This window comes from Xyrauchen texanus, chromosome 34 (assembly GCF_025860055.1).
Source record: "Xyrauchen texanus isolate HMW12.3.18 chromosome 34, RBS_HiC_50CHRs, whole genome shotgun sequence".
Classification (NCBI taxonomy): Eukaryota; Metazoa; Chordata; class Actinopteri; order Cypriniformes; family Catostomidae; genus Xyrauchen; species Xyrauchen texanus.
The window spans coordinates 6,335,265-6,353,935 of NC_068309.1; the positions used below are offsets into that span (position 1 = coordinate 6,335,265).

At 37.8% G+C, this 18,671-nt stretch overlaps 1 protein-coding gene across 4 annotated transcripts in view; it reads left to right on the forward strand.

The window, feature by feature from the left end:
- LOC127627620 (electrogenic sodium bicarbonate cotransporter 1-like) overlaps positions 1-18,671 on the forward strand; it is an 81,676-nt gene that overhangs the window by 10,767 nt on the left and 52,238 nt on the right. For all 4 annotated transcript variants that reach the window (XM_052104076.1, XM_052104077.1, XM_052104078.1 and 1 more), the window contains exons 2-3: positions 11,690-11,760; positions 16,718-16,891. In XM_052104076.1, coding sequence (XP_051960036.1) covers positions 11,690-11,760; positions 16,718-16,891 — 245 coding nt within the window. The remainder of the gene's footprint in view (positions 1-11,689; positions 11,761-16,717; positions 16,892-18,671) is intronic.

The following is an 18,671-nucleotide window of genomic DNA, read 5'->3' on the forward strand; positions in this document are numbered from 1 at the left end:
AATATACCAAAATTAATCTGAATTTAATCAAATCGGATTGAAATCGGAATCAAATCGAGAGCTTTCGAAGCAGAATCAAATAAAATTGGGAAATCTGTATCGACAGCCACCCCTTGTTTGGACTTTTTGCATCGGGATCTGTGCTAGATTATCAAAGTGTTGTATAGGAAGAGTTTCTTCATTTGTCATTTCTGTCAGAAGCAGTTGGAGGACAGCACAGGTATCAGCTTTTATACCAGAAAGATTCTTACTATAGAATATTGTTGAAAAGGTTACTTTGATTGGCCAAGCTTGGTGTAATTATCATAATCTTAGTGTAATAATCACATGTTGTGTAAGGTGTTAAAGGAAGGAGCTTTATTCCTAGTGATCCGTGCATCATGCACGATCCCAACCGTCAGCATGCAACCACATGAGAGAGAGAGAGAGAGAGCGAGAGAGAGGAAGGAAGGAAGGAAGGAATGTAAATTGAAAGAAGGAACATGGTAGGAAGAGAACACAAATTGAGGTATAGAAAGAGCAGAGAGTAAATGTGCTGTGGAAAACAAAGCATGCCTTTTACAAATGAAAAAGAAAATAACAACTGAAGGACTGACACGAGGTGTAGAAAAGAGATAAAATGTGGGATGAAGATGAAAGGAGAAAATAGTTTAGTGACAAGGAGAATGAGGAGCCAGAAGAGAATGTAGTGTTGTTTTCGAGCAGGTACACAGAGTAAGGCTGCTGTCCCATCCTAAACCATCTCAACCATTGTGGCCAAACCTAAATGACACCCAAACATCCATCACAACCCCTTAAAATACTGTCACCAGTCCAGAATCTGTGCGTTTCTGTAAATGTTATGCATTCTTGTCCTTGGCATGCTGCTATTTTTAAAAATGTTCTGGAACGGTATATTTAAAGTCTTCTAGGAATCTAGAATCGTCTTCTGAACCGTGAAGTCTGTCACTGTAATTCACTTATCCTAATTTTTCTCACTTATTTCAGGAACTCCTTGTTGGATTGAGAGAAATGAAGCTTCAATACCCCCATCGAAAGACGACCAAAATAAATAATATATATATATAAGTTCATAAATACATAATAAGAACTTTGTAAGAAGATATCTAGCTATAAACAGTTTAAGAAAAGAGGTAGGGATATATTGTATTACCAAAAACACTTCTTAAATAAATAGTTCACCCAAAAATGAAAATTCTCTCAACATATAATCACCCTCATACCACTCCAGATTTGAATAACTTCCTTTTTTTTTTGTTGAACACAAATAAAGAGTTTTAGGAGAAAATCTCTGCTCTGTAGGTCCAATGGTGGCCAGATCTATGAAGGTCCAAAAAGCATATAAAGGCAGCATAAAAGTAATCCTTATGACTCAGTGGTTAAATCCATATCTTCAAAAGTGATATGATGGGTTTGGGTGAGAAACAGATCAATATTTACATCCTTTTGTACTATAAATCTCCACTTTCGCTTTCACATTTTTCTTCTTTTGTTTTTGGCCATTCACATTCTTCATGCATATTGCCACTCACTGGGCAGGGAGGAGAATTTGTAGTTTAAAAAAAAAAAGGACTTAAATATTTATCTGTTTCTCACCCACACATGTTATATCACTTCAGAAGACATGGATTAGATTAGATTAGATAAGATTCAACTTTATCGTCATTGTGCAAAATACAAGTACAGAGCCAATGAAATGCAGTTAGCATCTAACCAGAAGTGCAAATAGCAATATATATTCTCCAGACAGAACTGGTGTAATTGAGTCAGGTTTGTAGGTCTCCTTGCTCGCAAAAATGTTTCAGTTCTTCCCACAAATTGTCTATCAGATTGAGGTCAGGGCTTTGTGATGGCCACTCCAATACCTTGACTTTGTTGCACTTAAGCCATTTTACCACAACTTTGGAGGTATGCTTGGGGTCATTGTCCATTTGGAAGACCCATTTATGACCAACTTTTAACTTCTTGGCTGATGTCTTGAGATGTTGCTTCAATATATCCACATAATTTTCCTTTCTCATGATGCCATATATTTTGTGAAGTGCACCAGTCCCTCCTGCATCAAAGCACCCCACAACATGATTCTGCCATCCCCATGCTTCACAGTTGGGATGGTGTTCTTCAGCTTGCAAGCCTCACCCTTTTTTCCTGCAAACATAATGTTAGTCAGATCAAATTTAGTTTCATCAGGCCAGAGGACATTTTTCCAAAAAGTAAGATCTTTATCCCCATGTGCACTTGCAAACTGTAGTCTGGCTTTTTTATGGTGGTTTTGGAGCAGTGGATTCTTACTTGTTGAGCAGCCTTTCATGTTATGTCGATATAGGACTCATTTTACTGTGGATATAGATACTTGTCTACCCGTTTCCTCCAGCATCTTCACAAGGTCCGTTGCTGTTGTTCTGGGATTTATTTGCACTTTTCGCACCAAACTACATTCATCTTTAGGCGACAGAATGTGTCTCCTTCTTGAGCCGGTGGCCATATACGATTAAACCACTGAAGTCATGACAGAGAGTGAGTCTGCTTCACAGATGGAGTTGGAAAGTTCATTCCACCAATGAGGTTCAGTGAAACCGAAAGTCTGGGAAAGTGCCTCTTTGTGTTGGTACAACAAGGCTCTGATCATTAGCCGACCACAGGCTTCTGGTGGGACCGTTGCTCTGCAGAAATTATTTTAGCAATGGTGTAGATTTGGTTTGAACATTGAGAGGGACCAAATGTGGGTCCAGTGGGGAGGGGGGCGGGGGTCGTAATGTTTCATTACAACACATTATACAATGCATAATAGCACTTCAAATTAATGCAAAGTTAAATAAAAAAGTATATTCAATGTAGGGAAGGCACATGTACGTTTTTGACGGTTAGATTACCGTCTTAGAAAGAATCACGGTTAACTGGTTTTATAATTATATGCACATTTTCTTATTATGCAACAACACTGATGCAAAAAAAAAAATTTCATATCATATAACAATTGTCTAAATGTCTAAGTGGACTTATTTCTGGGGGATATGTGGATGCTAAGGGAAGCCCTATAATAAGAAAACTGATAAATACACACACACACACACACACACACACACACACACACACACACACACAAATGAGGTAATAAGAGATGCTCCAATCTAGGGCATGACAACGCTTCAGCACATCCCGAGCTCAGAGATGTGCTTAAGTGTAAACAGAGTGCTTCAAAAGTTTGTAAATGTAAGATTATTGTGGGTGCGCAACATGTAGTTCATGGCATTAAACTGTTTTTTCTTCTACATCAGTTTATTAAAGCAATCCGTTTTCCTGTCAGACACCCCAACGTAAAGAATCAGCAACAGACTCCAAATACTGTCCACAACACCTCACAAATAAACCTTTGGGCTATGCATAATAACAGAAACATTGCTTACAGAAGGCAATTTAAGGTCCGATCATGACTATAATTGACATTTATTGTTGAATGCATTGAATTTGTACAGAAGCAATGTTCCCCTCGCAACTTTTCAAAGTTGACTTGCTCATAGCACGCAAATGCACCACACACCGTCAGCACGCTTAAACATTACAAAAAGTAAAAATCTTTAATTCATCACTTTAAAATCACCACAGCTAAAAATATAAACTTACTAGTTTGTTGTTGGATGACTAGTGAAGCACCCTGTCCCATTTGTTGAGTGTTTTACATCCGTTGTCTTCAGTCAGTCATTTAAATGCTGCCAAACAAGCCATTTAAGTAATTTTTTTGATGGATATAAATCTGGTAGATCGAATCCTGTTATATTTTGGAAGTTGTATGTTTAAGTTTCAGTGTCTCTTGAATTGAAAGTTCACGTTCAGTTCGCGACACCTGGCCATTAAAGCACCAAGCTCCACTGTCCGTAACCATAGCAACAGCTCCAGTACCCACACAGAGTTTTCCAGTTTTGGCTTACAAAATCTTACAAAAAAACTCTTTTATATTATATATTTATACATTATATATGATATTTTTACCATGTGTAAATAAAGCATTTCATGGTTTTTAACCGTGGATTCTAAATTATTATGGTTTAATCAGGATGAGTTAATAGTAAAACTGTATAATCCCATCATCCCTAATTCAATGCATACTCTTAAATATTTATACACTGTAGCAGTGGCATTAATGTTTCAGAAAATTACAATTCACATCTGAAAAATGCAGGGGGCACTTGACGCTTGAAAACCGAATCCTCCATTCATCCGCATTGAAATCTGAGAATGCTTTATATCCATTTGGAGACCCTGGTTATTTATTTTATAATAAAAACTGACAATTGCAAGGATACATACCTGTGAATGAAAGTCCACCTCACAAAAGCATTTTTAAAAATCCTCATCCAGTAATATTAAGTGACTGTGAGTTCATGCGTTCTGGCCAGCACTGAGAAAAGTAACAGGGACCACGTGACACCGGCGTCTAGTTGGGCGATACCAACTCATACCTCGGAAGGGGTACTTCAGTTTTTTGTCTCAATATGACAGACTCACAGCCACGCAATTGCAAGGTATCTCATACAAAACTATTTTCAGCGTTGATAAAAATATATAAACAAGGACAGATACATGATGATGGGGTATTGGGGGAGGGGGGGTGCACCCCCCTGTCTCTCCCAATTCTACGGCAGTGGATTTTAGGTACACTGGAGCAGACCCAGTGACTGTTCTGTATGCCAGCATCAGAGCCTTGAATTTGATACGTGCATCAACCAGCAGCCAGTCAAGAGAGACAAGGAGTGGTGTAACATGTGCTCTCTTTGGTTCATTGAAGAATAGACGTGCTGCTGCATTCTGGATCATTTATAGAGGCCTAATTGCACATGCAGAGAGGCCTGCAATGAGAGCGTTACAGTAGTCCAGTTTAGTTGTGAATGTTCAGTACCAAGAGGGGAGAGGTTGAAAAATAAGAGGTTTTGTTGATGTCAACAGAAAAGGAAAGTTGTTTTAGAGGGCATAGTAGGTTAGTATATTTTGATAAGTGCTGTCAGTCGATTAAAATATTATGGTTTAGAAAGTGCTAAAAAAGACTCTTAAATACTTATTTTCCAGTCAAAATGCATTTAGTTCCCTCTTCAAAAATAAAAGTAAACTTTATGTAGCAATAATGTCTTATTAACATTTTACAAACAAAGCGTTCCACAGTATAAAGATAGAAATGCACTAAAATAGCACCAATTAAAGTAACATTAAACGTTTCCTAAAGTCTAAGTGGGAGGTTGACTAATTAAAATTTCTAGTCATTGTAATTTGCATTTTCATTGCAATGGGCATTACATCTCTGAATCCCTCATCCTCCACAATATTAATAGTGGCTATTAACTTTGTGTAGAAATCGTGAAGCTGAATTAACATGACTTGCCGCTTTTAACTCCACATGAAAGCGCTTGAAGAGAATGTCATGTTTTGCTTATTGCACTGGCACTTTTCAAACAACCTCACACAGAGCTTAATAAAATGTCAGAATTGGATGACTTTGTTTTGCCTGTGTTTAGGTGGAAAAATGCTCAAGCCCCCTCCCCTTTGCCTGTCGGATGGCGAAATGTATTCTATATTGAAGGCTTCGTGTCCTGTATTGAATCAAGTAGGACATAGCTTCAGGTAGATCTCCAAAAAGGGGTAGAAGCTCCAAACCGCCCCTAACACTTTCCCTAACTCTAACCGTGCATGCAAGTGATGGCCCCTTTTGGAGAAACCCTGCCCCCTTCTGGTGTAACCCCACCCTCTTTTGGAGATTCCGAACCCATTTGGAGATCTCCGGCCTGCAGCTATACCTAATTGATTTAATCTGCAAAAAGCTTAAGGGGGGTCCGTGAGTGCTCAAAATGCTCAAACGCCCCAGCAGTCGATTGGTGAAAAGTTGGCAACCGTGGATTACGAAGACGAGCATTTTTTCTTCCTTTGAAATGTCATGAAACGTGTATTAAGAAAGTACATGGGGTCAATTTTGATTTCACGTTTACTTCAGCACATCAATAACTTATTAATAAGATCAGTGTTACAATGTCAACAATGTACCAATCCACCCTTGTTTGACTTATTAAAAATGATATTGCTCTTAGTTTTGATGATATTGTTCAGGTCTGGCTGCAGAAAGACAAAGTCCATGTTTCAAAGTCTCAGGTGCTGCTCAGGAATTTGGTTTTATTCTTCCATTCTGTCTTTTATTACTGTCTGTGTTCCAGCTCCACTGTTAGTCCTATCAGTTGGAATGATTAAGTGGCTCTAGCTGCTCAGGATTTAAACAAATCTACACCATTCGCTATGACAGCTACACCATCTGCTACTCCAAATGCCTCCAACAGACGTTGCACTAATTGCTAGCTTAACACACCGGCTAAACTAACTGCTAAGAACTGATATGGACAATCAATGGCTGCTGGGAAGAGTGTAGAGTTCTTCCTAATAAGTGCGAGTTCATGTTTACTGCTAGCTAGCTGATAGTCACTCCCTAATATTAGCCCAAAAGCTAAATGCACTATGACCTTTGGAATTGAATACTAGCTCACTCCAAAACTGTGCAGTATACTTCTTATTAAAAGTGTGATTAAAAGAGAGCGGATTCCAGTTATGATGATGTTTTTATCCAATTCTGTGTACAGCTGTATGAACCTTTGGCAGTCTCATCAGAGTAGATTACATCTGAATTGTAATCTGGTACTGATTACAAATTACATTACTTAAATTGTAGTATGCAACGTAATCTATTGGATTAAATTTTTAAGGTAATCTAATCCGATTGCTTTTGGATTACTTTTGAATTAATTCTTGTTTATTTGATGTCACATGCATTTGAGCAGGACACGTTTGTATCATTTTGATGTAATGTTGTTTAACTGCATTAAAGAAAAGTTACTTAATGGATACATTTTTACTCGCTGTTTGTTTCTGAGTAATATTTAAAAATGTATATAAAATGTTCTTACTCTTGCAATTTTGGCATTATAAACACGGGTGCACATAACTGGTACGCAGGTACGCATGCGCGACAAAAATCAGGAATGCGTAATGCGACTTGAGTTACTCCGCGCCTTTGCATACTTAACCGATCTTCTCATCTAAACTTACACGTGACATGTTGCTTGTCAACTAAGTTATACTGTCAGAGATGTCCAAAAAGCAACAGACATTAAGCAGCTTCTTTGGCGTTTTGCCACCTACAAAGAAACGCCAACTGGAGCCAGAGCCGAAAAAAAGACTTTTTTCGGAAAAGTGTCTCAAAGATGTGCAGTGGCTTGAAGCTAACGATGAGCGCACTGAAATGTGGTGCAAGATTTGCCGCTCAAATCCACATCTAGCAGACAAAACAGGTGCGTTTTATAAAGGCTCAAAGAATTTCAACCATCCTTTATTTGACAAACATGAAAAGAGCAAGGAGCACACGAATGTGGCGCAAGCTATTGTTAATAAACAAGCTAGCCGAGAAGAAATGTCCAGTCGCCCACTTGCCAGATGGCGAGACAAGCTGAATGAAGAACAGCGGCAGGACAGTGAGGAAGACTGCACTTAGTAAGACTACGCTACATATGGCGTGAGTACCAAACACCATCTCCTGGTACTCACCTGAGTAACTCACTGATAAAGTTATGTGCACCCCTGATTATAAATGCAATCCTTGTGTGTGTGGTAACAGATCAGACCAGTAATATTTGTGCATCAAATAAGCCATTTGTGTGTGGATTACTTACTATCTTTAATGTGATCCAAATTAAATGTTATTTGTTATTATCCAGCACTATTGAAATTGTTTCGTGTTAATTTGTTACACTGGATATGGATCAAGTTGAGCGCATACAGTTGTAGGATTCGTATACACAGCATTTTTTCCAGTTTTTCCTACATATATTTTTGCACATGGAATTTCAGTGCAAAAACCTGCGTCTTATTCACTCACCACCCACAATCAGTGCAACAGCAAGGAGATGATACTTCTCAAGTATCCAATAAATCCACTTCCCCACCTTAGGTGTCAGATTCCATATAACCTTTGACCCCAGAAAACACTCACGTCTTACAGGGTCTGCAGCTGTCAGGCCAACACCTTGTTTCCTGATTGATCACTTCTATGAAACCTGACAGTTTCTGACATCGCATGTGATATTGACAGAAGAAAATGTTCAGTGCAAAAAATGCCGGTATTCTTCCTGTCTTTTTCCATACTTGTTGGGTTGCGATTGAGTTTTCCGTCCCACCTTTGAATAGTAAAACAATCAAGGACTGCTAGGAACTGGGACGTCAGTGAGTTAGCAATTACACACCTTTATTGCTTGTTTTGTACTTTAGCAACATGACATTCCTTTACTTTGGACTTATGATTTTACATATCATAAAACAATATAAACGAATCCTTGCGTGTTTTCGAGTGTTTCCTAAACGAGCAGTTGATTATACAGTCTGAGACTACTAGTGAAAATACTCATTTAGCTTTCTTATTTAATAGCAAATCTTTTCATTTCAAATTATATTATCAGCATAACAATTTAAGAGAAAAGTTAAATGTTGAAATTTTTGATTTTCTTAGCATATATTGTAGAGTATAATGTAAACTTTACTGTACATTACATTACTGTAATGCATACAGACATTGTGTAATGACTCTCATTACTGCAATAATTATTTAATCTACATAGTACTGTAAAAAATTATAATGCAATGTTTTTTATTTAAATCTGCAGTACAATATATATATATATATATATATAAGTATAGCTATTTTACAATTTAAATAATAAGTTTTTTCTGTAATTATAGTAATAAGAACAAGAATATTTTGCAATATGGTAATGAGAATTGGCTAGAAAACGTGCTTAATTCTCATGAATTCATGAACAATTTAAATATGTTTAATGGTCCTGAAAATAGGCATAATTTTATTAATGTAAAATATAATGGTAACACTTTCTATGAAGCCCATATTTATAAGGCATTGTAAAGACATTACAAATGCATTATACTGTTATTCATAATGTCTCATAATACACCTTATGCTTACTTAACGACGGCTTCATCCAAGGTGGATATGTGTCGCTTCACGAGTGATGTCCATCCATTTATGGCGTTCCATCGTTGCGCTTAACGACACCTTATAGATCGGATCGGAAGAGAAAAAGTGGTATCGGTGCATCCCTACTTATTTTTAAACACAATTCACAATCATATTTATCAAATTACACAATGATGACTCTTAAGACCAAGTGTGCCGCACAAGCCCTCAAAAGTGAAGCCAAAACGTCTCGATCGCCCCCCTGGTGACTGGTCCTAGTATACGTCATAAACCCCGCCTCCCCATGTTATTCAAAGGGACGTGAGACCAACTAAACAATTAAATTACACTTCACATATCTTTTTTCCAAAGATAGTTTCTGTCATTTACTGTAGTTTCGATCACGTTGATGTAATTTCAAGTGTTTCTTTTCAAAATAAGTTTGTTTTTAGTTCGTTATTTGATGCTGTAAAAACGGTGCTGTGACATCATGATTGACAGCTGTGATTGACAGGTTCTCTGAGCGAAGTAGTCACTGAAGCACCAACTGACTTTTTTTCGGGATCTTCGGAGGACTGAGGAGATTGGAGCTTTAAATTTAATTTCTAAATTTCTATAATTAATTATTTCACACCGTCATAAGTCAAAAGTGCAGGGGCGTGTGCTTGCGATTGATTCAGCGAGAGTGAGGGCGGGGCCTTGATTTCGCGTTTTTACTTCCTGCTCACTACTGCGCAGGTCTGGTCCCGAAATCGCAACTGCGCAGACTCAAGTCCCAAGATGTCAGCGCCATATCGGGACACTGGCGGCTTCAGTTCTCACCAATGGAAAAGTGCGAAGGGGCGTCGTCCATCTTTTTTTACAGTCTATGCTCAAGACATTATAGATATTACAGTTTTATCGTCTGTTAATGCCTGATCTTCTGTAAAGCTGCTTTGAGACGATGTGTGTTGTGAAAGGTGCTATACACATAAAAATGACTTGACTTGACCTTATAACAAGTTACAACTTCTCATAAATAATTATAACTACATTATAAGTAGGGCTGTTGATTTAAAAAATTACGCAATTAATCGCAATGCCCCCGGATTGTAATATGGAAGATTCCTGAGAAATGCAAGCTTGTAGTACCACCTGTTTACTCCAGAGGGCAGTAACGGGAACTTCAGCTGTGTGGCAACGCACAGTTTATACAGTGAAGAAAACAAACAGACAGCACAAAACAAACTTGTGTTACGTTCTTGCGTTCAAAACACTTGATGGAGCGCAAATCCGAACTAAGGGATCTCAAGATGTGTTCTAAGTATTAAAATTATGTTTAATTACTGCCTTACATTTTTTTTACACCAAAATTGTATTTAAAATATTACGTTAAAAAGTGATACCAATGTTACAACATGCAGTATTAAAGGAATATTTTGGGTTCAATTCAAGCTCAGCTCAATCGACAGCATTTGTCATAATGTTGATTACCCAAAAAATTATTTGACTCATCCGCCTTTCCTTTAAAAACAAAAGGTTACAGTGAGGCACTTACAATATAATTTTATATAATCACTTACATGAATTCTTCTGTTAAATCTCATGTATTATTTGAGCTGTAAAGTTGTTTAAATCGTCATTTTTACAGTCGTTTTATGGTTGTAGGGTTTGTTTACGTTACATCATTATGCAATGAAGTTGTAAAATTAGCTATAACTTTACACGGTCACAAGCTTAAGTGATTTTATCACACTAAAATCATGTTAACACACATTGTTTACATCTTGTGAGCTATTCCTTTGAAACAGGGCTATTCTTATTTTAACATTTACGGATTGCCCCATTCACTTCCATTGTAAGTGCCTCACTAGAACCAAAATATTAGCTTTTTTTAAAGAAAAGGAGGGGCAAAATACATTTTTGTGGTAATTAATATTGAGACGATTGAGTTTAACTTGTATTCAACCAGGAATATTCCTTTAAGTTCATTTTGAATTTTATTACCTATTCAGAAAAATGAGTTTTAATGAGAAAAACTCAAGTAGAAATTACAGAAACGTATTTGCAACATATATATAAAGCAATTCAATAATACCTAAGATAAGTGAATGATGTCTGACCGAAATCTAGAAATCTAGATGACATTTTTGCCTATTATATTACTATATTATATTTTTACACATGGTTTTAAATTAAATCAGGTTTTAATGTACAGAAAAGATGGATTACTGTTTAGTACCAGTTCCAATTATTAATAGTAATAAGAAAAGTTCTCTGATATATTGTGCAATATACTATATATAGCCTATATGAAATACAAAATACTATCCCGAAAGTGCAAATTTAGTGTCATCTCTGTGTCAAATTTGGATCCATGCATAAATGATGGAACTAATCAGAATCTACAACTTTCTATTCAAGCATATAAGAGCGCTTTATTTATATCCGATTCTCAGCATAAAACATGTGATGACTTGACTTAAAACCAGTTGCTGAATAGTTCAGCTTTGTATGTCTGATAAACAACAAGGAGGTAAAAGAGACAGCTTACAAAAAAAGAGGTGCTTTTTTTTTTTTTTTTTTAGAAGAAACACTGTTCTGAGAAATCTTACACAGCTACAAATCACGTAATACACGCAGGCGAGATCACACATGTTCACTAGCAAGTTTGGTAGATTTTGGTTCAAACTTTGTACTTTGTCTTTTTTTCAGAATGGAGGATGAAGCTGTGGTGGACAGGGGAGCATCTTACATCAAAAACGTGTGTGAAGAGGAGGTTGAAGGTACACACATGCACACTTAAGTATATATAGTTTGACATACGATCTGAAGTGTCACAGTGTCTTTCGTGGAATTCTAAGACTCTTTAGTGGATTAGGTTTCACGGTCACTTTCACTCTTCCTTCCTGTCTGTCTCTCTCTATCTGATGACCAGCTGTTTTGTTTTTGTATTGATTGAATGGTAGTAATTTCTACTTAAGGAGGAGAGGCGATTATATGTGGTGCAGATGTAACAAACCCAATCCAGACACATACACACACAGAATCTGCTTACACACATTCACTGAACAAGCGCGTCATATTGCAAATGACTTGTGCATTTTATTCAAAGCCACTTGAAGATGTGTGATAGCTCTGTGAATCACAAAAGTCTGTGTTTAATAAGTAAATATATAAAATGGACGCGCAGCTCCAGCGCGTTATTGAATGGCTGACCTGTTTACACACACAGCGGCTATTTTTAGCCTTCATGCGGTGCGCAATATTTAAGCGCTACTCACGAACAACATCTCAGGTGTAGATGCTCAATAGTTCGGTTCACTTATAATATGCATTTAGAATGGCACCGGAGGTGTGTTTTTACCAGAATTTGAATAAGAAGTGATTAAACTACTGTGAACTTGCGTACAAACAGACACATACAGGACGTCCTGAAGTGTTCAGAATGTCAAAATAAAAGCATGAGGCTTTAAAAAGTTCACGATTTAAATATATTACTGTTGTCAATAATACTAATACTAAAAGTCAATTATAATAATATTAATAACAATATATTATTATTATTGTTGTCATCATTAGTATTTGTTTACAATTTATAATAATATTTAAGTTGAATGGGTTCCAAAAAATAATTGTGTGAATGAAAATTGGACTGATGTCTTACAACTAAATTGAACAAAAAAGAGATCTGAATCCGTTAAAATTTAATAAAAATGCAAAAATAAAACACTGTTTTCTTTTACTGTAATTTACTGTGAGTTACTGTTAATTGTGCTGCTACATTATACAGTATACTAGTTAATAATAAAGTGTTTGTTAATAAGCTATATATTGGATTAATGTGTAGTTAGAGGTTTGTGTTTCTTTACATATTAAAGAGTATTCCCAATTAGTTCCACACAATAACGTAATGATATTCTAAACTGATTCTGCAAAAATAAACGCTGGTATCGGATCGGGATCGGTATCTGTATCGGCCGATACTGAGATTTCCGGTATCGAATCGGATCAGAAGAGAAAAAGTGGTATCGGTGCATCCCTAGTTTTCAGTCGAGGAAAAAAAAAACTGTTCCAGTGGTGATGAGAGGTGTAAACGTAGTGCAATCAATGGGTTTTAAAGCCAAAAAATAAATATATTAGTGTGGGCGTGGCCTGAGGTTCGTTTTAAAATATGTCGGATTCACAAACATCAATGTTATTTGCCTATAGCGCAATAAACATGGCACTATTACCAGGGGCGCAACTACACATTTGTTGAGGGGTATGCAACATAAATGTTGGCACCCCCTCTCACCCCACCAAATACACACACACACACACACACACACACACACACACACACACACACACACACATTTTATTAGATATCTAATTTTATTAGATCTGCATCTTTATTTTTCATCCAAACAGAAAAAGAAAGAAAATATTGAAGAGGCTTAATTATTCAACATGATTGATTCTCACATTTCACACATTTCTTTGCCATTTTATTTTGGATTTAGTCAATAAATAATCCAGGTGTTGTTTAATAATTCAGTGGTTTCTCACATCGTGTTTGAGACAACAACTGGCGAAGGTAGGAAAGCGCTACTAACATTACTTATGGTTAGTGAGATGAGGTCAAGTATAGGTTGGACATGGTGGAGGGTCAATCGACAACTTTTATAACAAGCTTTTCTCTTCGATTATAAAGCAATTGAATGCCCATTCCCAAACATACAGCGAATTTTGGCATAATCACGACACCGTGTTAACCTCCAGATACTCGGAAATGAATGGATTTTTATATTTGCTGGCCATCTGTATCTATCGACAACGTTAAATGTTGGTTATCTTCGAGCCTTTCTTCAAGATTTTCAGTGATAAAGTGGCCAGAATGCATTCCCTCTCTGACCATTTTTGTCATGTGACAGTTCGAGTAACGTTGTGTAACAATTTATACGATGGCAAGGAGGAGACGGGAACCGGCTTGACAAAGCATGTCGATATTTATTGTTGCACTTTTCAGTCGCACACAATAACACACTGACACTAACACAACAACAAACATACAGGTTTAGGCGTCTCTCTGTCTCCTCTCCTTAAATACTCCCGCCGCCCCTCACTGGAATGCAAGACCAGTGTGGCACACAGGTGGAACTCATTCACCAGTTATCTTCCCCGCCTTGCTCTGCCCAGATGCCGCTCAGTCCCGCCTTTCTTGCCACATACCCCCATCGCCAAACTCATTCCGGAGAATTCTCTGGGATGTGATTTACACCAACACCCCAGAATGGCACGTCAGAATGGTCTCCCGGTCCGGGGGGGTATATAGAATAGAGAGAGAGAGAAAAAAGCAGGGAGAGGAGACAGAGATGGGCTCGCCGGCCCCGGACACGATGTCGACTGGTCTTCAGCAGCACCTCTGCCCCCTGGCGGACGACAACCACTCCTCCCATGGTGGACGGTAACGGCTCTTCCCCTTCTTGGCAGACAGCAGCGGTTCCTCCGACTCCCAGCAGCTGGCAGCGACTTCTTCTGTGCGAGGACTCCACAACAGCGCATACCTCCTCCATCCCGGGTTTCGGCACCAATGTAACGGGGTTCACAGGACGGGCAAGGAGGAGCCGGTAACCAGCAGAACAGTCAACAGAATTTTAAGGACATAACTTAACTTAAACAACACAGAGAGACACACACACAGCAGCCGGCTCGTCTTTATATATAAGAGTGGTGGTGGCGTAGTGGGCTAAAGCACATAACTTGTAATCAGAAGGTCGCTGGTTTGATCCCCACAGCCACCACCATTGTGTCTTGTAAATGTAAATATCCCATCCTGGCTGATTTGGACAATTCAGCGCTGAGCGTGCATCCTCACAGCCTTCAGGGTGGGGTTTCAGGGTGGGGTTGGGTTAAGGGATCTAAAATATTGATTTGATAGTATAATGTAACTAAACGAATGTATCTATTAGTATAATAAAATATTGCGATTAAACACACATGATAATATCATTGTGATGGAATCGTCCGAACTGAGGTGAGAACGGAAGGACTCTTTTGCTATAATGACGCCTCCATAATGAGAGACTGCCCTGAAATAAACAACACCATCAGCGGGCGTAGTTCATTCTTAGTGAATCCTCATTCAGTTGTGGAATTCATAAAGTGTTACAGGTTTAGATGTGTAAATCTTAAGTTCAAAGGCAGAACACACACACACACACACACACACACACACAGATTCACACACTTTGGACTTTCATATGACCGTCTCAATCAAACCCCTCCACTCACACACTTATCAGATAAGATTTGATGGATGTATTTGTTTAAAGACAAGCCTGACATGAATAAAGTGGAGGATTGTGAAAAAGATGCGTAATGGACGCATGACTGGATTGATGATTTTCTTGAATGACAAATAGTTTTATTGCTCTGTGTTTGCGTGTGTGTGTGTGTGTGTGTGTGTGTGCATGCGTGCGTGTGTGTAAGAGCATGTGTGTGTGTGTGCATGTGTGTGTTTGTGTGTGTGAGCGCGTTTGTGTGAGTGTGTGTGCGTGGGCTTGAGTGTGTGTGAGCGCGTTGTGTGAGCATGCGTGTGTGTGCATGCATGTGTGTGTGTGTGTGGGCGGGTTTGGGTGGTTTAGGAGGAAATGCTTTTCTGAAAAGCATTTTGAATGCTTTGCTTTCAAACTGGTAATTACGAGGGTTTTATGCTATGTTTAATGATGTTTTTTTTTTTTTTTTTGTAAGAGTTAGGTTTAGGGAGTAGGGTTAGGGGATCTTGCACAGTATAAAAATCTTTATGTCTATGGAGAGTCCTAATAAAGATAGCCGCACTAACGTGCGTTTGTGTGTGCGTGTGTGTGCGTTTGTGTGTGTGTGTGTGTGTGTGTGTGTGTGTGTGTGTGTGTGTGTGTGTTCAACTATGCTATTTGCATCCACTTCCTGGAGATGTTGTGCCATTTACTGTCTGATCAGTTTTACAGGAAAACATTGGCATTTATCTATAATCAAAGTTTCAGATGTTTCCTTCATATAATAATAATTTAATAATATATAGGCTAATATTATATCTTTCTGTATTCTTAGATATTGGATTTAAAAAGCATTTCAGTCTTATTTATCACATACACATGCACATACCATAGAAAGAGAATCTCTATGTGTTATATAATCCTGTCAAATCCTCCTAGAGAGCTCATAAACACCAATAATAATAATAATGCATGTTATAACTTGTGATGCTTGTGTCACTGAACAGTAGTCCTTCAAATTCAGGGAGCTTTTTGGCTATCATCAAACATGGGATCAATTCTATCCCTCTGAGACCCGAGCGTGACTGCTGTTTGCATTTTCCATTTCTCTTATAGATTTGTAACTAGTAGCACCTAAGAAACTTGCCCGTAATTACCAGATGTAGCTTTGTGGGCATTGCTCCCAAAGACAAACCCTGTGATTGGCACCATGTTGTTTTGTCACATGACTCCATTCGACAAATTTGAACCCTGTACTGACAGCACAGAGTCTTCTGAACTGAGAATAGTCGGTTTAAATGAATTTAAACTATACATTGCGTGTAGCGAAGCCAAAATACAACGGTCATGCATGTGTACGCATGGGTCTTTCAAAATTAAGGGTTTGCCTTTATAACATGTGATATGTTTGTATGTGTGTATATGCTCATATGTATGCATGGATTATTGATACTTTGTTAGACATTGTTACCATGTTTTTTTAATTGTTTGTGTGTGTGTGCAGGTCATCACACAGTCTACATTGGAGTTCACGTGCCTAAGAGTTACCGTCGCCGGCGACAACACAGACGACGAACCAGTCACAAAGAGAAGCGAGAACGTGTGACGGAAAATCTGAGCGACAAATCAGATGCTGAGAATGCAGATGACTCTGCCTCCAACATCCTCAAACCACTCAGTAAGTGACACACCCCTTTATGGAAAATTACAGGTTTAAAAAATACAGGTTTGGAACAACGTGTGGGTGAGTAAATAATGACAAGTAAAAAAATCAGGACCAGTTGCTTTTGAAATAATACAATTTTCACAAGAAATTCTTCAATGATATGTCAGTAAGGAGTGGGTGAATGTACAGAATTATTCAGTCGAGAAATGGAGCGATAACTGAATCCTTACGGCCTAAGTTAAAGGTCTTTGTCATTCTTTGTGCTAATCTGTGCTAATCAGTGACATGAAAAGGCAAAGCATCAAGCTAAACAAGTGGACAGTCACCTTTATCCGCACTTATCCTCTGTGAAAACTCTCTACGTCTTTCTCTCACTCTATCTGTCTCTCTGTTGAATTTTGGACATTAAACAAACAGTGTGAAATAGCACAGACTTCTCATATTAGTCATTTGTTTCAGTTCCCCTGTTTAAATTAATTTCTTGCACAAATATCTGACGTTGTATGGCCTAGATTTGTGGCTGGATTTAGCTGGTATTCTCAGTCATAACATGTTTGTATCAGTGGTCAGGTGATTATAATAATGCTTTGTTTATTTGTTATTATTTTGTATGTAATGGGTAATTTTAGCCACTTGTGGCAAGAGGCGTGAACTGTTAGTCCAGGTTTAGAGGCACAGAGCCAGGTACAGTTTAGGCCACAGGGATGTTCTTTATTACTCTGTTCAGTACACTGTGGCCTTGTTTACTCCTGAGGGTCTGTTTCAGACTACTGAGGGTCTGTTTCAGAAAACAATAGCCTAGCTTCGGCTAGTTTAGCTTAGCTTAGTGTGCACCAAACATGCTGAATTGCATGGAAAGAGGGACACGTTGTTTGTTGAAAAGTTTTTTTAGTATCAAAGAAGCTTTAGTGTGTTCTTAATGGAATCATGCTAACTCGTGTGTTCTGTTTACAAACTAGCATCTTCAAAACTAGCCGATGCTAATGCGCTGTGCATGGTCTCTGAAATCAGAATTATCTGATTTATTTTGCATCTAGCAGAGCCAAAGTAATATTTTGGTCTAAAATAATTAAGTTTTATTAAATGGATAGTTCTCCAGCTCACAAATGAGCCCTGTTTGACAGAATGTTTACAGACTGTGATGACGTTTCCACTTTTTTTTAGCAGTGTATCTATCTAGCTAGCTATATATATATGTATATAAAATAAAAAATATTCAGATAATTAAAATCCATTACATTCTTTTGGCAGAAGAGTTAATTGATAAGACAATACAAAAAGCGGCTTTAGAATACAATGTATTGTTTACTACCATATTATTGATCATAAGACAATCATTGGCATACAGTTCACAGCAATCCAGTACACAAGTGAATTTTTCAATCAGTTGGAGATTTATTATGAGGGCTTGTTTAAGGACCCGTCAATTTACACCTGCATCAGACATGCTTGTGTCGCGTCTCGGGTGTGTTGCGTAATGAACATAAAATGTTTAGGTCACTGTGTCAAGTTAAATATAGTTTTATACTCAATCTTTAAACACATCTTGAGATCCCTTAGTTCGCATTTGTGCTCCTTCAAGTGTTTTGAACGCAAGAATGTAACACATGTTTGTGTTGTTCTGCCCACTGAAGTGTTTTCTACACTGTATAAACTGAGCATTGCTCATACAGCTGAAATTTCACTTACTGCCCTCTGGAGTAAACAGGTGGTACTACAAGCTTGCATTTCTCAGGAATCTTCCCCACGTTAAATCGACAGCCCTAATTTATTTATTTTTTAACTTTTTTTT